Source organism: Sciurus carolinensis, chromosome 4 (genome assembly GCF_902686445.1).
Source record: "Sciurus carolinensis chromosome 4, mSciCar1.2, whole genome shotgun sequence".
Taxonomy (NCBI): Eukaryota; Metazoa; Chordata; class Mammalia; order Rodentia; family Sciuridae; genus Sciurus; species Sciurus carolinensis.
This window is the reverse complement of record NC_062216.1, coordinates 131278932-131305814: the sequence shown is the minus strand read 5'-3', so window position 1 is coordinate 131305814 and position 26883 is coordinate 131278932. Positions and strand designations below refer to the sequence as shown.

Here is a 26883-nt window from a genome sequence, read left to right as displayed (position 1 = left end):
TGTTGGCTATTCAGACTTGGCATAGTAAATAAAAATGACTATCATTGTAAGTTTAATCAGCAATGCCCCCTGAATTCCTCATGTAAATCTATAATTTGCTTCATACTTATTCTGTGATAATTGGGCTGTTTAAATAGTACTATTCTAGAACTAATCAATAGGCACATATTTTGACAGATGACACAAAAGTTTAATAGAATAATGCTTGAAATTGACATAAGGCAAATAGTACGGGCATCATAAGAAAATTATTAGTGGCAGAAATGGGAGAAACCAATAATACTGTAAAATAAAACTTAGTGTCACCTTTGAAACACATACTTCTATAAAAATTAAAATACCTTGCAAAAGTATTGACTATTTGCCTCTATGCACAGTTAGTAATATAAATTTTTTTAAAAAAAGTAAAATGTCAGGCAAAATCCAAAATGTTGGAAGAAGGAAAACAAGTGTATGATTATTTTTGCATTTTAGATTAGAATATAAAATCACTATTGCACTTAGATTAAAAACTAAATGTAACTATAAGAAAATGAATGGAAATATGCACTTACTGTGGTTATATTAGCTCTAGTGGCAATTAAAGTCCCTGCTATCCTAAGAAGTAATTTAAAAATATAGTGAGATGAATTAGTCCATCAACTAGGTCATTAGGTCAAATACTTATCCCATGATGAACTGAACTAAGTTAGCATATACAAAATTCTCCAAACAGCAAGGGAAGGTGGCACTTTCGGTGTGATTTCTGAGCTTAAGGAAAAGAGGACTGAAAAAGTCCTTGTCTATGTTTAGTTATAGCCACTATTTAAATAATTTTAATATATTGAGACCTATATTTATTCAAGGGTAAGTCAGGTAGTCATTACTGGCTATGAAAAGAATTTTCAGTTTGACAAAGGAATTCATAATAGCACAGCTACTACATTCCATATTTTTCATCTACCTATATGGCTTTTATGAAACGCATGCTTGGTAAGGTATTCTAGGCTTTGACTAGAGATCTCCTAAAGCTGTGATGAAGGAGCATAATCAGTTAATTGAGATTTTTGCTCCTCTCAGCAAATAAAATGAAAACAAACAGATGAACCGAAAAAAAAAATTATCTTACAAGACTTTTAGAGAAAGCTCTTGTGTCACTACAGATTCTGCCCAATCAGCTAAATTTTTTGAAACTACCAAGAATCTAATCTTGAGAAAGGATGTTAAGTAGGAAGACCATTTTTACATGCTATTGCTTGCATTTAACACCTACTTTCCTTCTTAGTTTCATGAATCTGTACCTTTCAGGTAGACCTCGGGTCAACTGCAGCTCTGCAGGAAAGTCATCCTGACCGACAGCTCAAGTTTTCCCTTGCTTGTACACCTTCCATCTGATTCTCATCACAGTTAAAATTACACACCATTTGTATGAATTTGATTAGCACTGAGCAACTCTATTATATGTACTGTAAGGCCAGAACCATGTTGTTTGTTCACCCTTGGGTCCCTGGTGTCTTTTAGCACAATACCTGGGATATGGCAGAGACATATTTTATATCTGAAACAAGTACTTTATTAAAAGTTTTAATTAATACAAGTCAAAATAAGTAGACAGAACTATGGAAAAATATGAAAAAAATGTTTTATTTTAGAAATATAGCTGAAAGTTAAAAATCAAGGTAACTAATATGCAGATATCCCATTATTCAAATGAAGACTGGCAAAGCTAGCCCAGCAACATTGCAGCTGTCATGATAAGGGATGCAGTATGCTAAAGGTTTTGCTTCTTAGACTTAAAGACTACAGAGGGATAAACTGATGTTAAGCTATCAATAATTGTAATGATTTGGATAATAACAGTAATGCCAGGGTTTCTGATAACATGTTTTGTTTTAAGACTCTCCTGGTCAAGTTCTAAGTCTCTGTTTGGTTATGTAGGTGATAATTCACAAGGAGATGACCATCTTCAAGTCTATAATATTATTCAAGTAGAATAATGTATTATTCAAGTAAAAATAAAAGTGTTGCAAGTTTTGCTCGGGGAAAGTTGAAAGTACTTTTAAAATTTGTATTATAAATATTAAAGTAGGTTGCACACTATTTTTCTTTTCACCTCAAAAGGCCTTTTATGAAGAGTGTTTAGAATGGAATTTGCACACGGGGTAAAATGAAGAGTCTGTGAAGCTCTCTACTAGAAGTGTACCATACTTTGCAAAGTATGGAAGAGAGACTACAGAGATTTAGTGTAGGATACTGTACTACTTCAGATGCAAGAAAAAATATGATGACAAAAATACAGCTCAGTTTAAGCTACCTAACATAATCCACTGAGAATATAACCACTTTTTTTACAGCATCCTTCCTAAACCCTTAGAAAATGAAAATTAAATAATTTAGATATTCTGATGAAAATAAAAGTTTTATGCTAGAGGTAAAGAAAAACATAACTTGTAAAAGCAGTATTAGCTAAGTAGTAAAACAGTATGTGAAGTAAAATATTTAACCAGATGTAAGGAAAATAATGAAACTTACTTTAAAACTAACTTCCTATGTTATAAGACAAAATGCAGTATAAGTAGTTGTATGTTTGAAAGGGAAATGAGTAAAATTAAATTAAAAATTATATAAGGTTCCTGGGTGCATCTATGACAATAAGTTCCAGATTTAGAATCTTTAAATATATACCATTTTAAAATACCTGTATCTATACTTATGTCTATATCTTTAAATGCAAAGGCCCTTGGATTTTTAGTGGAAATAATTGTAATAAATGAAAATAAAGATTTATGATGGTTAATAAAAAAAATAATTCAGAGCACCCTATACAATCCAAGTTCCAAGAGCCACAATTAATATCTGGGCTATAGCCTGCTATTCAGTGTTGTGATTTCTCAATTCTTGGTCTCAATATTCTTTCCTTACATATATCCCCTTCCCGGCAAGTTCTTCTACTTCTCATTCTTTCAGTTTCTATGACATTGGAATGCGGTGGTCGTCAAAGGGAGGTGTTTGTCCCTCTGGGGATAATGGAAGAATTTCCAAGGTTTACCCTATGTTACGGGGACTGTTATAGGAAACGAATTCCAAAGTCCTGAACTTTCTTAAGTACACGTTCCTTTTCATAAAAGCCCTTCCAATTGTTCCCATCTTTTGAGAGAAGAGGATACCTCTCTCTCAGCTTTTATCTTCCAAGGGCTCCTTGTAGTGCACTGGCAAAGAGAAAATTCTCAACATTGGTGTTGATGTTTAGGAAATGAAACTTTTGAATTTTTAAATTAATTGCTTTCATAAAATTTGAAGAAAGGGCTAATGAAGTTGTCAGATGATAATTAAAAATTTTTGAAAATTGATTACTATGTGATATTTGGCACAAAACTTAGATTGTGAATAAATATGTCACATTGCTATAATAAAACCTTTTATTACCATCTACTTATTTTTATCAAATTATTTCTCAGCACTTTAACATAAAATAGGAATAAAATTGATGGTGAAACTTTTCATATTCTAGCAATGAATAAAACTAATTGAAAAAGGAATACATCTATTTTACTTTTATATTTAAAAAATTTTAATTTTGTTTGCAAAATAATTTATCAAGATTACAATTTTAATAACTCAATTTAGAAAACTATTTAACAGAAAATTTTGTGATATAAAAAGTGATTTTCTTATATATATTTTGCAGAGAGATATACAGTCATCGATATAATATTTTCAAGTAACACTGTATTAGAATACAAGTTAGGAAAAGGATACAAAATCCATAGAACTTAAGAACTTAATCATGTTTTTAAATGGTTAATGATAATTGAAAAAAAAAGAGTTGTGCAGTTTAGATTCCACTAGAAACATTTACAGGACTTGAAATGATTTTACTTTAAAATATTCTTAGTAGAATAAGATATACTCTATGTTTGTATAAATATGTCAAAATAGACTCTACTCTCATGAATAATAAAAAGAATAATTTTTTTAAAAAAGCAAAAAAAAAGTCTATTACATGATACTAGAAGTTAAATCTTTACAATTATTTAAATACATGATGGACTTGAAACATTGTTTTAGGGAATATATATGCATTAAGTCTGAGCCCTATCAAATCACTCTACTGAACTGCCTTTTATGCCTTCCTTTCTCTTACTCATTAATTCCTGTCATTCTCCCTTCCTCAATAATGTTCAATTATCTCCACTTCTTTCATTTCCACTATCAGCTCCCAGGACTGATGTTTTTCCTAATATCTTTGCATTGATCAAATTTCCAGATGAGAATCTTTCAGAATACTACAGATCTCTATTTGTTTGTACTTATTCTGACTTTCATTTCTAGCTTTGTATGACTATTTTTTTAATATTTCCAAAAGCAGAAACTGTACATGTTTGCATGTACAAAGGCAGGAACCATGCATATTTACCACTTTCCAAGTAATAGTGGACAGCATTAGTTGAATGAATGAATGCTGCATCCCAAGTGTCTGAGTGCTCAACACATGATATTTGTTCAACATAAATTTATCAAATGCACAAACAAATGCACATATGCCCTTTGACTAAATAATCCAAAAAACTCACAACTGGACCTATTATAATTTATTCATGCACAGTTATTTGTGGAAATTTGGACTGTTAGAGCTGATGTGAACACTGGAGATTTGGGGGTGCAATCTCACTTTGGAAACATGCTTGAGATTCTGAGAAGTTAATGGACTTGTCCAAAGCCACATCTGTTCAATGATAAAAGTACAAGCAAACCTAATTCCTTACCCCAGCTTACTAATCGTCTAAGCATTCCTGTGCTTTACATTACTGAGTACAAACTCTTAATGTATTCACTCTCAAAACAACTAGGCTGGTCAGTAAGCACTGAAATTGCATGTCTGGCTGGTGTGAGAACTTTAGCCTCTGATCCTTTAGTGTGGGGCAACTTAAAACAATAAGAACAGAAAAAGCAGTGTAAAGCCCTAAGGGAACAGGACCGTAGAAACCTTGGAAACAAGACACCTAGTTAGGATCTATGTTTTAGAGGAAGAAAACATGAGGTTTCTGAATTTGATGCACAGAGGCCATAGTGGAAAGAATCCTTGTCCCTCCAACTTTATATTATTACATCAGAAAGCAAACATTGATGGATAAAGATCAGACGCAAAGGAAAATGGCTTATCTGGATATCTTTATAATATGATATAAAATGAGCTATAGCTGATGAAGGGACATTTGCCATCAGTAGCAACTGATTAAGAAAAGCATGAAAGAAAAAGTAGTATTTACTTATAGGCCAAGAGAGGCAATATTTCTTAAAGCAGAGGGGAGGGGGAAATGTGCTCTTGTTCCTAATTAAGAATCTCTGTGATAAAATTTCATTTTATATTTCATATCCTTATAAGCCCCCAAAATTAGAACATGCAGGGCTAACATGGAAGGCATTCAATAAATATGACTGTGTTTATCCATTTAAAATGCACACCACTCATTACAAAGAGGTAGTCAAAACAGAGGGCAACTCTGAAGATCACTGCTTCATGATTGTCTACAAATGTTAGGTTAAAATTATGTAGCATTCTTGTACTAAACTCTCGTAACCTGAGTAGTTGATAATTTTATTGCTGTTTTTCAGATGGAGAAGCCAAGGGACTTCCCCAAGGTTGTGCAGTAGAATAGCTTCAATTTGATCTCAAGAGTCTCTGACTGTGAAGATAGTAGTAACCTTTGCCATATCAGTGGTTCCCAAAGTGTGGACCCCAGCCCAGCAACATTGCCATTACTTGGGAACTTGTTAAAAATCCAAATTCATGAACCTAAATCTATATCAAGTCAGAAACACTAGGGGTGGAGTCCAACAAACTTAACAGTTTTCCCTGATGATTCTGATATATGGTCAATGTAAGAACCACTGGCGTATGCCATGTAGCCCCATGTGCATAGAAATGTTCTTATCCTCATGGCAGAGAGCACTTAGTCTATTAAGTAATTTTTATTCTTCTACCATTTTTGAAAAAGAATATATATTACTGATACATAGCAATGTGATATACCCAGGAACCATAAGCACTAGGAATGGGGGCAGGTTGGCTGGATATGGAAGCCCAGCTTTATCACGTATGATTATATAATCTTGGCCAGGTACATAACCTCTGTAAGTTTTTGATTTGTCTTTGTTAAAAATGAAAACAAAAATGGTGAGATTAAACACTAAAAGCACTTAGTGCCTGAAATGTAATAAACACTCAATAAAGTAAATAAATACAGCTTTGATTATGACAATAATATTAGTAACATTATGATTAATTGCCTGAGTGGTGAGGCTTATGAATTATGTATGTTGCAAAGCTCTACAGAGGCTCTGCTACCAACAATTTTTATTGTAGAATAGTCTTCATTTTTTCAGTTTTATAATGAACTTTCAATTGAATTCAATGCAGGGAACATTTACTGTGTGGAAGGTACTGTGATATTTCAGGATATTTTTAAAGTAGAGTCAAGACACTAGTCTTCAATTTATAATTAGATTAAAGATATAACTATTTACTGAGTAAATCTTTGAATTAAATATACTAAATCTTTATCCCATTTTGGCTTAAAGATTTTGTTATACCCCTCAACAGTATTTGAAATATAATACATTATTGTACACACACATTTAATCGCAGTTTAAATTTTTTACTTTGTGAACATTCCATAATGCCATCTTATCTTTGCATAGTCAACTGTACATCATGGATAGTACTTGAATGCAGAGATTTTTCAAACAGTAATTCATCTTCAGTAGTAATATATTCCCTATATTTTATTGAGTAAAACTAAGGCCTATTATATCTTGTTTAGCTGTATTAACAAATGAGAGAAGTCACTTTCTATCCCTCTTATTATGTTTTTTGTATATTGTTATGGTTTGGATGTGAGGTGTCCCCGAAAAGCTCAAATGTGAGACAATGCAGGAGGGTTCAGAGGAGAAATGACTAGGTTGTAAGAATCTTAACTCAATCAGTGAATTAATCCCCTGATAGGGATTAATTTAAGTGGTAGGGTGTGGCTGGAGAAGGTGGGAATTGGGGCATGGCTACAGGGATTATATTCTGTATCTGGAGAATGGAATCTGTCTCTCTGCTTTCTGATCACCATGATGTGAGCTGTTTCTCTATGCCACCCTCACCTGCCATGATGTTCAATTTCACCTCGAGCCCCAAGGAATGGAGCTGGCCTTCTATGGACTAAGACCTCTGACACTGTGAGCCCCCAAATAAACCTTTTCTCCTCTTTAATGGTGCTGGTCAAGTCTTTTAGTTGCAGCAGCAAAAAAGCTGCCTAAAACATATATACAAAAAGATAATCATCTTTTCTGTTTTTAAAGGTGAAAATTTCTAGGTATTATAAGGTCCTTTCCTAGCTCATGTAGTCAACAGCCCCCCTCCTCATTAGTATTGTTCTCCACAAATATTTGGCATTTTGTCTCCTTTCTGAAATGTGACATTCTTCTGAACTTGGTCTGCAAATCACGGTGTAACAAAACCTGAATGAAGCTCAATCTTTTTTCATGCATGATAACACTGTTACTATTCAACATACCAGAGCAAATGAATGTTTTAATAGGGATCAGGATGTCGACTCATTCAATTTATCATCCACTATAACTCTGTCATTTTTCTCTCTACTGTTACCATCTCTAGGTCTTCATTACATATTTTAGTTCCATTTTCCAGATTCTAACAGCTGATTTTAACCCTCTCTCCAGTGTATCAAGATTATGCTACACAGTTGTACAGCACTCCTAAAATCTGTAATCCCTACATCTTCCATGATTCATTCTTCTTTAGATTTCCTAGCATAAATATACATTTCCCAAAATATTTTATAAGTTTACTACTACATACCCCTAGTGATCCTTTTTTTAGATGATGTTTTCAAGTCACTCTTTTTAAGGTTCCAGTTAAAGAGAAAAATAAAAATAAATAAAAATATTGATTGGCCCATTGCTATAGGCACATTTAAAAAGAAATTTTGTTATTCTCTTTTTTGTCTTAAGAATGTTTAACTCAACACCAAGGATCTATAGGATTGCCTAATTGTTTTATTGTTAAGCGTTAAACTCATCCATAACATACAGATCAAGCCTCTAATCTTCACACATAGGAAAGCTTGCTGCCAGAGGTCACTTGTGAGATTGGGGCAAGTTATGGGTAGGTTAAGCAAATCTTGGTGAACAGAGTTACTTTCACTCAGCATGCATACTTGTCCAGTTACAAAAGAATGCAAAGCAGAGAATATAAACAAAGGAAGAAAATGACAAAAAAAAATTTAAAGTGTTTGAATCAAACTGACTTATTTTGCCATGAAAAAAATGGCAGAGCACCTTATAGATGAACTTTCATTCATAAGGAAATTATGGAAGCAATGGATTATTAAAGTAAATAAGTAAAAAAACTGACTATACTTATTAAATTAACCAGCAACCTATGTCCCCACCAGCCTACCTTACATATTCCTACAAACCCATTCCTGCCTCAAACCCAGTGCTCTCCATCTAACAAAGTCCTAATCATCCTTCTGAGAGAGAGAGAGAGAGAGAGAGAGAGAATCTCCAAGTCAGTAATTCCTCCCTTTGTTGTGTTTACACTCTATCCTGGCCTTCATTCTTGCTCCATATAAATCTGTTTATAGAAACAAATCCTTTATCAATTTTGAGATCACTTCTTCTCTTTAATTTACTATTAACATCTGATAGTGAGAATTTCTCATTAATTGTTTTAAATAAATAAATCACTTAAAAATAGTATTTCCCAGCTGGGCACCCTGGCACATGCCTATAATCCCAGTGATTTTGGAGGGTGAGGCAGGAGAATCATAAGTTTGAGTCCACATTCATAATTTAGCAAGAAATGGCAACCTAGGAAGAACCTATGTCCAAATAAAAAATTTAAAAAGTACTGGGGCTGTAGAACAGTGGTAAAGTGCCTCAAGGTTCAATCCCCAATGCATAATAATAATAACAATAATAATAGTAACAATAATAGTATTTTCCTAAGAACTATATTTTTAAAATGAAGTCACTTATATTAGGTTTGAAACTCTCTAGAGAAGCTATGACTATGCTATGGTATAATCCCAATATTATAAAAGGGAAGAAAATATGATCACTTGGAAACTCATGAAAGTGTTGAAAACAATTTCAGTTCTAAGAAAAGGCACATGTGTGTAGTAAAATAAAAACAAACAATATAAAAATAAAAGATAGGAAGTAGAGATAATTATTTCTAATAGAGTTCCTCTTTTTTTCTATGTACATATGATATGTACCGTAATAAAATTTTGCTGTTTCTTTTTTTTGGGGGGGGGGGTGCTGGGGATCGAACCCAGGGCCTTGTGCTTACAAGGCAAGCACTCTACCAACTGAGCTATCTCCCCAGCCCCTTGTACCTTAATAAAATTTTGGATTATTGATTTTAAATAATCGTTTTCATAGTCTAACTGTATGTTGTAGAACTGAAGAACATGGTAAAAATAAGGAGAAAAGTTCTTATAACATGTTCAAGTCTAATAGAATAGTTTTCAGAAGACTTAGCACAAAGGACAATCATTAGTAAAAGTTTAAAAAATGAGGACACTTTGGTTCTAGACAAGACTGATGACAGATTTAATCCTTGTCTCCAAATACATGATGGATCAACCAGCAGATAATAGTGATAAAATATTTTCCTTCTTGGCTTAGTGTAAAACCAGAAACAATTAACTTAAAGGGCAAACAGGAAAGTGCTACAGAAGGTGAGAGAGTATGACAAATGACTAAATAATGCAGTAAGAGATTTCCCTCAGAAACCTTTAGAAGAGAATAGCCACCCTTTGATTTGGAGTCAGTGATATATTAAATTTAAATCTAAATGACTCTTAATAAGACAAACACCAATTTGTTCCTTAAGTAAGTTACAGCACCTGTAATTCTCTATGTTTATAGAGAACAAGTCTCTTTATTTCTTGCCTATGGGGTCATCCCATCCACCCATGTCGGGGACCAGCTCATTGTCACACATAAAATAGCATTGTCCATATATATTGCCCCTCAATGCCCCCTAATTCCTCTTCCTTCCCTTCTGACTTTAGTTAATAATGAAAGTCAGAAACTGGAGAGAAATGGCATCAGTTCTCACAGTATAAAAACAAAAGGACCCCAATGGCCCTTGGAAGTTTAAGATACCTAAAAATGGTCTAAAAGACTTGTAGGCAGGCCAATGATCTGGGGATTTTTTTAGTGCTTAATATTCATTTCATTAACATGTGACATTTAGTACAATAATTTTTCTTAAAAGTAATTTTACCGAATAACGTCATATTTTATGTTAAAATTGAGTATTATAAAATTCTAAGAGAAGATAGAAGATTAAGGTCATTGTCAAGGGTCACTGAAAGAGTAAAGATCTCTTTTTATAACCTTTTTGTTTTTAGTTTTAAATATTAACATTTGTTATGCTACTTTGTTTATAAGATATTGCTTGGAATCATTTTATGAATAAATACCACAACCTTTATAAAGAATCTTAAACTTTGAACTGAATTTAATTATTTTGTTTTATGAGAGCAGAGCTACCATACTTGAAATAAGGTGACATCTTACACGTATACAGAATGAGGGGCTACATCCAGAAGAAAGTGTAAACCTTGAAACTTTGCAGAGATGAGTGCATTTTGGCTCTCAAGCTGCTGCTTTGTAAGTTGTGAGGCTGAAACAAAGTTTAGCTATGTATTTTTCTTTCCTTGCCTTTCTCCATTTTATAAATGGAATGCATCCACCACCATCTGAAAGCACCATTAAATAATATCAGAAAAACAGGACTTAGTTCAACTTACCTGTTCCTATTGCTGGAAATCCAATCTGAAATAAGTGTTGATGCCTGCTGGTGACAGTGCTTATTGCCAAAGCTACAGGCCAGCATTATCACTTCCCTACGCAGTTCTCTAGATACCATCAAAGGGAGAAGAAATAAAAAGTGTTGTTACTACTGGAGAGAAGGTCAGGGTAATTCATTGCATAAATAATAGATCAGTAAATTATAACACAAAAATAGTTTTTAGATATGGAAATCCTAGGCTGTTGAGTAAAAGACAACTAATGGGGTAGAGTGAAATGTTAAACACACTAATCTTCTCTGAAGACATCACTCCAATGAAGGGACTGGGTTATGATCTCAGTATCACAATAAAGGCAAACTTAAAATATAGCAGGGAAGTGCCTTTGTGTGGTAGAAACTGTTACCCTGTAGCTGTTTACCCAGGCAAATGAAATGCAAAATGCAGAATGAAAGAAAGAGTTTTGTGCTGCTAACGTCACAATGGTACTAGAAGTATGCTACTGTACAGTTCTGGGGAGGGGGAAGAGAAGAGAATCGAAATAAAACGGTACTCATGTTGGTAGGATGCTTGAACAAGAGATCCATTAAAATTATTTTTCGGCCATCCAAGCTTAATGTAGGTTGTTGCGACTTGCTTTAAAATATATTCCTAAATGGGAGGGGGTGGAGGATTAGAAGAAATAAAGATACTGTTAGTTGCAGATTCTTCCATCCTGACAATTAAAATTCACTATTAAAATATTGCAAATGTATCTACCTTTAAATATCACTAAAATTCCAGGCACAGCCACATTCTATTATAATTCTATTCAACTTAGTATTTCAAAATAGAAAACAAGGACAAAATACTATTAGAATAGTAGAAATAGACTCTCCTACTGAATGACTAAGTAATTTACACTATTAAATATTTTAGCTGACAATTTTTATAACAAAATGAAGAATATTGAAAATGACACTACTGCACACATACGTATATAAATGTATATAGATACATTTTGTGAAAATGAGCTTCTAATACTTATGTATTTTGTGTCAATAGAGTCTATTTAATGCAAAGCTGTTATGTTGGCCTAGCCAATAGCCTAGCATTGTTGAAGTTGAGACACACTGACTACTTTCCTGTAATGATATGTTATTACAGAGTCAACAGTCTATTCAACCAATGATGTATTTAAATATCAATACGAATGGAAGATACAGTCTTCCTCCCTTTAATGTGGTCCTTGATTCTTGTCAAAGGAATAAAAGCACTGAAAGTACAGTAAAAGCAGTTCTTAACTTTATAAAAATTGAGATATCTGACATGATACACTAAAGTACAAATATATACAAAAATGTATTTTACTTTTATGGAAGTTTTATATTGCAGTGTTTCTGTGTTAAGGAGAAAGAGAAGAGTAATATGTCTTTCTCTGGCAGATTAAAAACTACACCCAAACTGTAATGACCCATTTCTTTGCATGTCTGTTTTACAGGCTTAGACAAAACTAATAACACTGAAAAGTCAAGCCAGGATTATTTTCATTAAAATTAAAAAAAAAATGGATAGAGCTATTTTCCTGCAGGCTTAGGACAAGAAAACAGGAGTAATTTTGATGGCCATCAAAAAGTTAAATGGTTCTAATAAGCAGATTTCATATCATGGCAATACAATTTTGAGTAATTCCAAATGTGCAGGTTAGTTAGCAGAATCAGTATGTCTTAAAGTATTTGGGTAATTTTATAAAACTCAGTGCAGGCTCTTAACTAAAGAAAAACAAATAGTGCACAAAAGTAATAGCACAGTGATAAGAAATTTAGGAACTAAAAGCTCATTAGCAGTACCTAATCCTAATAATATTCTAAATGATTATTAAATCAGATTAAAGGAGGTGTCAGCCTTGCAATTTTGGTTTCCTGGGCTTTGAGCTTAGAAACTCTAGTCAGGTAACATTTTGGAATGTTTGTCATGCATTCATGTCTATGTGGATTATCTGTTGTTTGCTTTCCGTATCCCCTTGGACCCAATTATGAATGGGCTTTTGCCTCAATGTTGATCTTATCCTTGTTAATTAAGGGAGTGAATTGGATTCACCATGCCCTTTTGGATAAAAATAATGACTAAGAATCTTGATTGAAACTCTATATTCTGTTAAGATCTTTGGGATCCCTCCACCTAGGTTAAGTCCTTTGTGAACACAGAGCCCGTTAACTCATAGAAAGTAAGTTTGAACTTCATGGATTTGCCATGTATATTCCTTCTTAAATTCTGAAACATTTAAGCTTAATTGACACTTTTAGGCCAGAACAAAAGGTAACTTGTATTAACTTCTTTCTTCAAATAATTGTCAACCGTATTACATAGAAAATCAGGACAAAAATGATAACATAAACTAGCAGAAGGAATGAAAATAACTCAGGATCAGCTGCATATAGTAGATAATAAGAAAACTGTTTATCTTCTGAAAATTAGAAAGAAGAAATTATGTATTTTTACATTGAAAACATTGTAGTTCTCCATGCGGTCCAGTAATTTATCTAGAGGATAAAGAGCTCGGCTGGCAGCGTGCCAAGGAAGAAAATCCTTCTCCTCAGACAGGTATCTGATAATCTCTAGGGGAATATTCTGAGGCAAATAGCCAGCCCTGCACAGTCAGAAGAAAGCTAATGTTAATTATATGCAGAAAAGATAAATGACAATGCAAAAATAAAGATTTGACTATTGCAAATAAAAGGCAAAAAACAAGATTCATCACAGTACATGATAAAAATAAAATTAGTGACTTTTTAAGCATAGTCTTACTTAGGATGCCAATGCCCCTTAATATACACAGAGTTAAAAATTTACATGAGTACAAAAGCATCAGAATGCATATTTTGAAATAAGGTAATAATTATAGATTTTTGAGCAAAACCAACCCTAGGTATTTTCTTTCACAGAAGTAACGAATAATTGAAAAGAATTGATTTCTACAGTGTAATATCTGTTACTCAATGCAATCCCTTTACTTTTAATGTAGTTTATGTAATGATATTTAATGCATATTATTTTTAAAAATGATCAAATTAAAGTGTTAATTTATATTTTAGTGTCTCTTTTAGATTATAATACAAGTATTTTTAAAATCCTTTTAAATTGGTTTCTGTAACACCTATAAAAATCAGAATTAGGTTTTAATAAGGTCCAATTCTTTAAAATGTTAAAAAAAAAAACCAGACTCTCCCTCCTTATTCTTTTCCTTTTCTTATAGATGTTGTGGACCAATATCAAATTCTTTAGAAAAGACAAAAATGTAGCTTTTAAAAATTATCTGAACCCATGTTGTCCATGCTTTAAGAAGTCATACCCAAAGAAAGGATTCAGAAAAGATTGTTACAGCTCTATTCGCCAGTAGATTACATTTGAAATTCTTGCAAAGTCAAAGCAATATAAATAACAGTACATTAAAAGATGATCTTGGCCTGGATATCTCCACTGCATATAGACATAGTATATTTTGCTGGATTTTTTAACCTTAATTATTGCTATAATTTGAATATTGGTATCTCCTCCAAATGTATGTTGGAACTTTACATTCAAAGTGATAGTATAAAGAGGTAGGGTCTTTGGGAAGTGATTGAGTCATAAATCACCTAATGAATGTGATTAGGCACCATCTTTGAGAGCTGAGAGCAGAGAGCAAGTCCTCATGAAATACCCAGTCTGCTGGCACCTTGATTTTAGATTCCACAGCTTCTAGAACTATGAGTAAAAATCTCTTTTGTTTATAAATTACACAGCCTAAGGTGTTTTGTTCTAGCAACCTGAACAGACTAAGACAATAATTAAATGAAGGCAGACTTTTTAAAAAATAAACTTGGAAATATGAAAGCAGCCTAGGTCTGGTAATCCCCTTATGAAAGGGGATTATTTTGCAACATCGCCAAATTAGGTGAAACTTTTATATATGTGTGGTGGAAGGTGGGCAGGGAGGAAGCCAAGTCCTTTCTTACCTTCACTTATAAAATGTTTGCCAGATTATTTTGTCCTTAATACCACAGACAAAAAGTATAAGTGAACGCAGGTGAATGTTAGCTTTCAGCTGTGTTTATAACATTGATGATAAAAACCAATTATTAAGACTGCTTCATTGTTCTTTGAATTGAAACAAATGAACGTAGGTCAGTGTAATGATTTTTATTCAACTATGGGACAAGGTCAATCATCGTCAATACTTGACACAAATAAAAATAGTGAGATAACCCCAAACTTAACATAATTTCAAAATATTCTTTAAAGCTTATATGATTTAGAGTACATCTATATTGATGCCACTTTTCCTGGGCAGTTTTTACTTTATACATCCTTATAGAAATAGAGTGAAATTAGGCCATGGAATCAATAATTACACAAGCAACTTTATCTTTTAGCTAGTTTGGCATCTCAATAATGCAGTTAAAACTTTGCTTTCATAGATTTATTGCCCACTGTTGGAACATCATTTTTTAATATTTTGTTTTATTTTTTTAAAAATAATAAGTACCTGACTTATTACAGCTCTCAAATCAGTTTGGAAAATCTAGAAAGTTGTTTTGAATTTATTTTTACATAGATTTATGTATGATAGCCTTATATCGATTACAATTTATTGTGTTTTACTTCATCTCTATAAAGGGATGGACATTATTTAATGACATGCTTTCTGAGCAATATGACCGTCTATAAAAAAGATAACAATGTTATGGAAAGAGACTTGTACTTGAGAAAGAGCCTCAAATCTGACTCTACCACTAACCCTCCCTGTACAATGAGGTAAATAATTCATCTTTCTAGTTCTTCCATTCCTTGTCTATAAAAAAAGGTTAAACTAGGCCACATCCTTTTTAGCTCCTAGAACCTTTTATCTTAACCTATATATCTACAGTTTAATTTGCTGAAAATCACTACATTAACATGGGCATAATTTATTAAAAACTTTAAAAAATATAATTTCATATTCTCTATTCTTTCATTTTTTCATCAATACAGGTTTAAGAGACAGCTTAGACTGAGGTTTTATAAGATATCTGGCACAGTGTAAGCAATAAAAAAATAAATAAATCAAAGCAAACCTGATAAAATTTCAAATAATGATAAGGCAAGTAAAGTATTCATGAGAGAAATGGAGCAATTTCTGTTTTGAATTTTTACGGTAGAAACTGCTAACTGCTCACCAGCATCCATGTTTTCCTCTTTTTCCTAAGACCGTAATGCCCAGTCTTCCCTGGTAGCTAAGCATGGTCATGTGACTAACATTCAGCCAACAGAATATGGATGTGCTTCACTGCTAAGGTTAACCCACAGACACATCCTATTAAATACTTATGTTCTTTTCCCTGAATTGAATCTTCCAGGGTTACCTAGAAGACTTATATTGAACATGTCAGTAATCCATGGGTCCTTAGATGGTTGCATGGCAAAGTCAGTTCTCATACCCAGCCCCAGTTTATGAGGGGAAGTAACTTCCATTTTATTTGATCCAAAAGCATGTTTGGGTCTATTTTTTAACAGTAGTTAACCTTCTCTAATGAGTTTTCAAATAGAATAAGAAAGAGATTATACTTAAATTGCCCTCATTCTGCTTTGTTACCAACATATGTAAGTAATTACCTACTACGTAATTCAATACACTTGGATTTAAGCCTGCTAGATCGAAATATGAAGCTATACTTAATTGGACAAGAGGATGATCAGCTTCATTACAAAATTCAGAATTGTGAGAGATAATGTTGGAGAACAGGTTACCTACCTTAGATGTGTGTTTGTGTAATTGCCTGTTAATGATATCTGTGATTACTACTAGTGATAATGCAATCAATATAGGAAGTGTGTGTATTGCAGTGAGTGGAACAATACATTAGCATAAAGAAATCAGCCCAGTAGGGAGCACATTTAGGGTCCTGACACTGCTACAATGCAGTTTTCTCAAATTTGCATCATCACAGCAAAATGTTGCCAAGAACATGTAAGAAATAGCAAATTTAAATAATATTTCACGACGTATAATTGAGTCTGACTAGTGCTTTAGGAAGAGTTCATATGACATCTATTTGTTCCCCCTATCCTAGTGGGCGTGGACCTAAGAAATTACTCAGGAATCAAAGAGAGAATGAGGAAGAGAATCCAATGAGAAATTTTAAAGAAATTTTATAGAAGACTGTCCATGTGCAGCTACCCAGCTGCTGTTCCCATTCTGCATATCCCACATAAAACCTTCTCTCCTTTACCCCATATAAGATAGTACATTTAGAAGCAGGAGATTAAAACAAAACTATACTGGCTGATGCTGAATGTTCTGTTCTTAGCTGCTTTTGTTTTCAGTTGAGATTGAGATTTTTTTTTTTCAAATCTCTATGAATGTTAACTCAATTCTACTGTGATGGGTGACTTGTACACAAATAACTTATTTTACTATGAGTTTCCTCTGAAGGCAGTTGATACTTGGATGCTTGAAATTTAGAGAGGAAAAGGCACAATTCTCAGATGCTTCAGACCACAGCATTCCAATCTTCACTAATTGGATGTTCATTTAAAGCCAATGAATAGCCTACTAGATATTTCACAATAAACACAGAAGACACTGTCCCTGTCCCTTAGGCATAGATTTTTAAAGTACTGCTGAAATGCTTAATTAACAAAATCTACTAGGTTTTATATGTTATTCTTTGTTATTCATTATTAAAAGACTTTTATAAATTCTTTGTAGGAAGATCCTATGGCCAGATTAGAATTTCCAATAAGTCCTTGGAATACCAGAGAACAAAAGGACAGGGGGAAACATCTGTTAAAACATCTTTTCTAAGTCAACCAATGCAATGGTACATTTAATCAGTTCCTGGAGAAAAAAATTGTAAGAATTGTGTATTGCTGAACTATTGTTTATAAGAGATGAAAATGTAGGTTATGAATTTGTAGCCCCATAAAATTAGGAATGTGTAAAGTTGCACAGAAAATTGTCTCATAGCCCATTTTCCTCCTGCTGCTTCTCATCCAGGAAGTAGGTCCCCAAATTGACTTAGGTACCCATTTTCTGGGCTTAAATAAAACCTTGACAAACTTCTATTCACAATAATTATTACAAAATTAGCCACAATTTTATCACAATATCTTTCTCCCATAGTGGACTTAGATATTTAAGAAAATGAAGTGTGCTTTACTCAACTTTTAATCTCCAAACCTAATGCAGAACCTAGCATAAAGCAGGCACTCAATACAAGTTCCTTAAACTTAAATTATGACAATAATGTCATGATTCTTAAAAGCAGGAGCACTTGCCAAGTCATCTCACCAATCACTTTGAATAAACCAGTCCATTGCAAAACAAATAGCTTCACAGACAGTGAGAAAGCAGAGGCATTACGTGAACATCTCTGCTCTTTTTTCTGATTAGTAAATAACTTCACTAGAAGAATATTAATTATACAATGCTTTTAAATGAATTGATAGAGGGCTTAGAAATTTCTTTCTCCTGGTCAATAAATTGTCAGGGGTGAACTACATGATCTCTCAGGTCCCTTTTTCAATAAACACTTCATGATAATAGAAGTAACTAAAAATTAAATAATCATTAAAAATAAAACATACAGCCAGATGTGGTGGTGCACACCTATAACCCCAGCAACTTAGGAGGCTGAGGCAGGAGGATTGCAAGTTTGAGGCCAGTCTGGGAAAATTAGCATGACCCTGTTTCAAAATAAAAAGTAAAAGAGGACTGGACAAATAAACTAATAATGCAAAACATCCAGAAATAAAGTTGTTTGTAACTTGCGTTAGTCTCACTTTCACCACTGTAGCCAACCTTTCCTCTTCACACACACATTCACAAAAAATTGACTATCATCTTAATATGGAGGATCTCCTAGGTACTAAAGGAGCAGGGTCAATGTTTGGTCATTAATTGGAAAAGTTAATAGATGTCAATTATTTGGTAAGCAACAAAAAAGAGCTTAGCTTTATGGTTAAAGTCAACCACATACTTTTTAGATACCTATCAATTTAATAATTTTACATTATATATTGAGCACTTACTGTATTCCAGTTATGATACAATGGGAAAATGGCCTAAGTTTATTTGAGCTTACTGTCCCTAAGAATAGTAACACTAAGCTTCAAGATCAGTATTGTACCCAATTTTTTAGATAAGGAAGTTAAAGTTTACATGAGATAATTGCCTTTCCAAGCTTGCCTGGCTAATAAGTGACATGGCTAGAATTCAAAATCAGGACTGACAAGAAAGCTTCTTGTCATTTGTACCACATGAAGCTTTCTCTCAAAATCCCATTTTAAGTCAGTTTTAAATGCTTCTTCCTTGAACATCTGTTTTCATGTTGCTTTCACAGCATTTATCACATTAGACTTAATATACCAATAAATACACAATGTAATACCAGCTGCTATGGAGGGAGAACAAGCCAGGTTAGGAGGAGAAGTTGGGGAGAATGATTTAAATGTGGTGGTTAGAAAGTCCTCCTCCATTTTGACCCAGTTATTCCACTACTCAGTTTATATCCAAAGGACTTAAAATTAGCATACTACAGTAACACAGTCACATCAATGTTTACAGCAGCTCAATTCACAATAGCTAGATTGTGGAACCAACCTAGATGCCCTTCAACAGATGAATGGATAAAGAAACTGTGGTATATATACACAGTGGAATATTACTCAGCCATAAAGAAGAATAATATCATGGCATTTGCAGATAAATGAATAAAATTGGAGAATATCATGCTAAGTGAAATAAGCCAATCCCCTCAAAAACCAAAGGTCAAATGTTTTTCCAGTAAGTGGAGGATGATATATAATGGGGGTGGGGGGAGTGAGAGAAGAATGGAAGAACTTTAGATTATGTAGAAGGAAATGAGAGGGAGGGGCTATGAAAAATCGTGGCATGAAATAGACATCATTACCCTATGTACATGTATGATGACACAAATGGTATGAATCTACATAGTGCACAATCACAGAAATGAAATGATGTACCCCATTTGTGTACAATGACTCAACATGTAATCTGTAAAAAGTAAAAAGAAAAATAATAATAATTAAAAAAATAAAAAAGAAAGGCCTCCTCCACATGAAATGAGAGAACAGGATGATTAGTTCTGGTGTGTGGAGAGTACTGCTTAAGGAAAAAGCAAGTCCAGAGGTCCTGAGGCAGCAACACATTTGAAATGTTGGAGAATAACAGAAGTCCCATGTACTTTGAGTGGAGTTATCCAAGACAGAGGAGCAGGGTATGAGGTTGCTGAGGTTGGTAGCAGCATGAAGGCCCTTGAATAAGGCCTTCGAATTATTTTTAATTTTCTTTTTCTATCAGAAAATGTATTTTTTATGGATAGTGAGTGAAGGAAAATGTCAGTATTTATGATAGACAAGAAGCGTGTAAGTCAAGGGTGCCCTTTACATTGATAAAAATACCATATTTTACTTGTAATCATAAACAGTAAAAGGGGTACATTTTCTCTCTTTTTTGTCTTCTAACTTGCAAGTTAATAATAATCATAAGTTACACTGAAATTCCTCCTATATTGTCAAAGGAAAAAGAAGAAAAAAAAAATCACTACTTAGACAATTCTGCCCAACACTATTGCCCCAAGAATTTGCTGCTATCATCCTCTTCTCTCAATTCACTTAGCCTACTCTGCACCCAAGCTTTGTTAGAGTGGAGTTCCACCAAATGATAAAGACTGGTTGGGAAAGATTTTTGTAATTAGTAGAGATTAAATTGAACTACAGAAAGGTAGAAAGTATTGCCCTTTCCAAATTGCTGCCGACCAAAATGTGATAAGATTCTGCTGACTCCACTCTCCAGTGCTTCTCCTCAATTGTCTTATCTCTCAAGGGGTTTTCTTAGTATGGAAAAAAAATAGTTCCACTCTGGGAATTAACACTGAAGGAAATTTGCTTGTTGTAAACGTTGCCTTCATCTTGCCTTCTCCAGCATGCTGTGCTTAGTGTGATGCAAGCACAGCATGCTGGACCTGGTGCATGCACCTGTTAGCCAGAGGAGAGAAGCTGAGGGTCCAGTGCATGTTCTGGTGACAACCTGGTCTGCAGATCAGCACAGACTGGGGGAGTTTCATCCTGCTGGAACATTACTTCCACTTCTTCAGCAGCATTTGATTCAGTTCAGTGGAGACTTTGCCGAACTCTGAGTTCCTCTCCTCTAGTTCAGTCAGATGCTCTTTGTAAAATGCAACCTGGTTCTTCATCCCTTGGTTTTTCTCTTTGGTCTGTTTAGCCAAGGGTTTTCCCTTAGAATATTCCTCCTCACTTGATATCCTCCCTCAAAGAACAGCTCATCAGTAGCCTTCTCTTAGCCCCGTTCTTCACCCTGCTTTAGTCAATTCTGATTTTCAGGTTGTTTCTTGATGTGTTTCAGTGCCTGCTCCTCAGTCACGGTTTTCTGCAATTATTATTTTTTTCTGTTTTGATTCTGGAGATCAAACCCAGTGCCTTGCCTTGTAAACACCAGAATTCCATCAAGACTTCAAACCACATTGAAAGGAGTCCTTCATTCCAACAACCCATTTCCAAATCTGATTCCCTGCACTAAGGAGATGTTCTCATTTGTGTGTACCTAGAAGGTGATTTGGTGGAGGTGGTCCTGCCCATGATTCTTGCTTCTGTTCCAGCAGAAACCAAGTGCAGACCCAGGGCACCTCGGGGCCACCTCCACACACACCAGTGTGGAGGCACGCAGACTCTCTCACTGCACAGCAGAAGCCCAGGTTGTTTCTTCAAGTGTGATGGAAAGGCACCACAAGTTTGTGAGCTGGAAATGACATGATCTGATTTATGCTTTAAAAGGTGTGACTGCTGTGGAGAACAAACTCCAATGTGCCACGTGGTCTCTCAAAAAGAGAATCAAGAGAAATATGATTTCCTGGTTGATCCTCTCTCACTGTGCACACTATGCTTACAAAAAAACATATACTTAGTGAAACAGATGACATAAAAACAGATGATTTTTAAAGCTAGGTCATGCACAATATTTGTTTTAGAAAGTTGTTTTTGTAGAAGTATCAAAAATATTCCAAAAACTTCTCTAAACATTATTGTTGCTTAATTGTTAAAAGCAGCATTAGATAATGAGGAAGGTTACTGATAATTGTTTAAGCAATGAATACACTTTAAAAGAACATCTACTTTACATGTAGGAAGGTATATATTCCAATTTTGGTTAATTAGTAGAGTTAGGGCAGAATTTAAATATAGAAAATAAAGTGAACTTAATACAGGACAATTATTCACATAGCTAATGATTTCTATGGAAAACACAATTCTTAAAGCGAGTGTGGAATTCTGCTTATTCAGCAGTGAAGTTTTCTAATGATCTAAAGAGCCACATGGGAGTAAAAGGAGTAAAAAATTCCAGCAGGATTTTGCAGAGGTTAGGTTTACTGCCATCAGGATATCAAATCATTAACCTAGAGGTCCATAAATCAGTGAAGCTTCTAACTTCCTATAAGGTTGCTTTTTAGAGAAATGTGTGAATAACAGGAAACTGGAAAAGAAAAAAGACATCACTCAAACGAAACCACTTAAAAATAACTGGGTATATCTCCTCTTAAGTTTATGTCAAAACTTTGGTACTTTTATGTAGACTTTATTCTACTGGACATAGAATTTTATATATTTAATGTATAATAATTTTGCATGCTATTAAAATTTTTATAATTACCTCTGAATCATCTCTAACAAAATGCTGTTGTGAAGATATGTCTAGTTAGCTTTTGCTGAGAACTGTGAGTACATACATTTTTCAGATCATAAACAACAGGGCTGTGAGCATCTTTATGTACACTGCTTTTATGCGTTCTGAATTATTTTCTCTGGATGGAATACCCAAATTAGAAAGATAAAGGTAAATGTTATAACATGTTGCAGTTCTTGGCAAATCTAAGTGGATGCTTTCAGTCCTTGTCAAACAGCTACTTGCCCTCAACAAAGTAAAAGAGGACCTTATGCAGATATGAGAACCAAGGTGATGGCCAGCACTGCCTCGTCACCCTGGGTGTCAGTCCAGGAGCCAATGTACTCCTTGCATTACATTATTAAAACCTCATAACCATCATCGGAGGGTGGTGATATTACTATTCCATTTTACAGATCAAAACTGAGGTTCAAAGAGGTTAAGTGACATCTCCAAGGTAATATCACCAAGAAAGGTGATATTGGTACCAAGTCCTGATATTTTTACCACTATTCCAAAAAGACCTGGCAAGAGTTATGTATTGCCTTTCCCATCTTCTAGTAATAGGAAACATGGGGGGAAAGACATGGGTGATTTCAAGTGGGAATAATCCATGAAGACCATATGAAGAAAACGTAATAGAATATATAAGAATGGGGTAGCGGTTTGGACCATTGCTGCAATTTTCAAATTGGTCCTTCATGGACTGATTGGAGATACAGTTTTCCACATTTGGTCATATTTGGGCCATATCTGCCATAGCCACTTTCTTCACTACTGATGCCTATATTCTGGGTTCCTTCAGAATTTAGTCTAATCTCCTTAAATCAGGGAACACTGTAATCTCAGGCTCAGGCCTAGAGAGACTGACTCTAGTTAGCAGAAGTATACCTACTATGAAAAGCATGCCTTAAAACAAATAAAATTTTCAGAAATACCATTGGCACAGGTAAATCAATACATAGAGTACTGAGATATAGCCTAAAAAGTGGGGTAGGCATATTGTCTTTAATTTTCAGAAAGACACCCTTCCAACAACAGAAATAGTTTCTATCTCAAGGTCTTTATAGGAAAGAGAAAACTTAAGATTGTCAAACATTTGGGGGTCCTAGATTTAGACTGAACTAGAAAGGGGGCAGGACTCATATTAATGATATCTGGGTGTAAGGAAATTGCTTCCTGAACCTAACTGGAGGGACCACTCCTAAGAAAACCAAAGACAGTACACATCAATTAAAATTCTCAAAAAGAAATCCAAAAGCCAAGCTCAACTCCTATGGGCATATCAGTACATGTCCAAGGTCAATATAATTTTGTAAATATAGCAAAGGTTGCAATTTTAGTCTAACACAAAGGTGACAGATAAGGAAGAAGACAACATGATGCTCCAAAATGTGGACGCATTTAAAATAAATAATTGTGAAAGTGTGAAAGGATGCAAAAAGGACTGATATTGCAAGCAGAAAGGTTTTAGAAGAGCAGCCAAAAGAGACAGGAAGTCATCCAACTTCCAATCAAGGTATCCATGTTAATCATTTTCAAAGACATGTAAATAATTTTTTTTAATAAATTGATTTGATGTCTAGAATGTGCTTCAAAATAGCATGAAAGGTTTGGATGGGAAAGTGGATAAAGAGAACAGACAACAAATAAATAATTGTAGATGAAATAACAAACACAAGGGCTTTGCTACATTTTTTGCTTGTTTTTTCTTCATATTTGAAATTCTTTATAATAAACAAAGCAAAGTAAGGACTCTTAAATATCTCTGTCTCCCTAGTGTCCTAGTATGTATTTTTTTTTTTTTTTTTTTTTTTTTTTTTTTGTACCAGGGATTGAATCCAGGGTTGTTTAACCAGTGAGCCAATCTTTTTTTTTTTTTTGCAATAAATGCTTTTCATTGTATGCTCATTTCATTGAGTAACTTTTAGAAATAATAATCCCACATAAAAGTAACAATCTTATTTTACAGTGTGTACATCATTTACAGCCACATAACACACAATTTTAGATTTTCCAAATTTAATATTCTGAAGTTAAGAAAGAGCTAAAAAATTATTCTCAAGTAACTGATTCTTCCCAGACCTTTTTAATATTTCATTTCGAGATAGGGTCTCACTGAGTTGCTTAGGGCCATGCTGAGTTGCTGAGGCTGGCTTTGAACTCATAATCCTCCTGCCTCAGTCTCCAGAGCCGCTGGGATTACAGGTGTGCCACACCGCACCCGCCCCTAGTGTGCAACTTAAAGCTTTCACGTGGTATATGCTTAAAAATATTTACTGAATAACCAACTTCAAGAAAATCAACCTTTCAGTCTTGAGTTCCTTCTATATAAGATGGGGAAAATAGTATTTACCTTCCAGAGTCATTCTGAACTGACAGGAAATGGAAAAGCATTTTGTAAACTGTAAAGTGCCACACAGATATAAGCAGCCTTAAGACTGGGGACTCAGAACTAGAATTCAGCGATCACGTGCTCTGCATCTGTATTCTGACCTTGATTTGTTCCCTACATCCAACTACTAAACTCATGTACAGATCCTGGCACATTCATTTTCCCCTTAGGGACAAAGTACCAAATGGTAGTGTAATTGCCAAGGGAAAATTATTACTCTGTTCTGAATTATTTCCATCATAAATCCAAAACCCGTCAAACAGGCTCTGTCACAAAAACGACAGGGTTGCTGTACAGTGATGAGAATCCCACATACAAGTGCCCCATAAATCCGTGAGTATCACCACCCTGCAAAGTCATTCTGAATCATGTGTTTAAATCAGAAGGGGGACGCCAGACTGGTGGCATGTTGGTCAACACTCTGGAAACAATGAAAATGAGGTGATTTACTCAGCCATCAGTTAGAGAAATATCTCATCATCTGCCTCATGTAGATGGTACACCATGAGAAAAGCACTCTGTTTGTGGGTCTTTAAATATTTTTCTATTACATCAAAAGAAAAACAAGACTTTTACACTTAGAAATCATAATGAACGCTCATCCTAATTTCTCCTAAATCCAATCAGAGCTGCTAGGGGAGATATTAGAGCATGTCAGAGAAACAGTTTCAAGCAATAGTGAGTGACAGAGCGGGGATAAGGCAGGACGCACCTTCTGTGTGTGCCATGCATTTCTTCCTTCTCTAATCTTGGTAAAATATTCATCTTTACTCACGGAGAAATGAAATATCTAATCTAATTCTTTATGACTTAAAGTGATATTTTCCCGCCTCTCAGCATATTATGCTCTATTCCAAATTAGAGTTAAAAGCCACCCGATGCCATTGCAGATGAAATGTGGAAAGTAAAAGTACTTTTTATTACCAGTGAGATAGAAAAAGGACTTTTAATATCTAATTTACTATGTGGAAAAAGGATTCGTATCTTGAAAAAAGCAGCTGTGCCCACTTGAAATCACCTTTGGGGAAACAGGCGTGTGAGTTCCATTTTTGGTACTTTGTTCTCCCTCTTAAGGGTGCTAAATGATAACCTAAAGAAATAAAGGACAAAGCTAAACATATCAACCTAGCCACAGGAGTAAAAAGTAAATGATGGCATCAAAGTCATACTAACGATGCATTTGTGAATTTGTACCTACAAGGAGTTGTGGATGGAATTTAGGAAATTTTCAATTCTTAGAATTAAAATACAACTTTTGAAACCAGCTAATGAGAATATATTATAATGACTGATAGTTTTTGTTGTTTAGGACAGTAACTTGTACATAATTTGCTTAACCTCTTGAGACAGAAGTTAAAGGGGAAGTAGCTGTTTCTAATTGCAACCTATTACCTATGCCTTTCAATTTTACCTGCAGCTTCCAATGCCACAAAATTCAAGATACATGATTTACATAGAAATATTTAATCAATCCTGGATTCCCAACTCAGAAAGTTAGGATTTTCTTTATGGCTGATAACATTCAAATGAAACTTAGGAAAAGAAATGATAATGATGCTCCAACTCCTTAATGATGATTAACAATTAAAGGACATTAATGATAAAGATTTACTGTGTTCTAACAGTGACACTCATTAGTTTTAATAACATCCCATAGTTGAATCCTTTCTTACTGTCTAAAAATGTACCCCTCACTAATAATTGTAAGAGGTAATTTTCTAAAATTGAATGAAGCCATCAATGAAAAAAAAAAAAAAACAGAACCAAAAATATACCAGTAAACACAGAATAAGCATTTATGTTTATATTATTCCAAAACATGACTGTAAAGATACATTGTTGTATAGGAACTACATTAGTTCAAAAATAGTTTGTTTTGCTAAAATTATCATACATGGTTCAATAATATTATTGAAATTAAAAGAGATGAAATTGAAACGATAAATTTCTTTTCAGTAACAGATTTCACT

The 26883-nt window shown here is 34.1% G+C and overlaps 1 protein-coding gene across 1 annotated transcript in view; it reads right to left on the bottom strand.

The window, feature by feature from the left end:
* The window catches only part of Trhde (thyrotropin releasing hormone degrading enzyme), a 367467-nt gene that overhangs the window by 25178 nt on the left and 315406 nt on the right, over positions 1–26883 (bottom strand). The window contains exons 13-15 of the mRNA XM_047548697.1: positions 13299–13446; positions 11371–11468; positions 10818–10925 (exon numbers count right to left, since the gene is read on the bottom strand). Of these exons, the coding sequence (XP_047404653.1) occupies positions 10818–10925; positions 11371–11468; positions 13299–13446 (354 nt within the window). The remainder of the gene's footprint in view (positions 1–10817; positions 10926–11370; positions 11469–13298; positions 13447–26883) is intronic.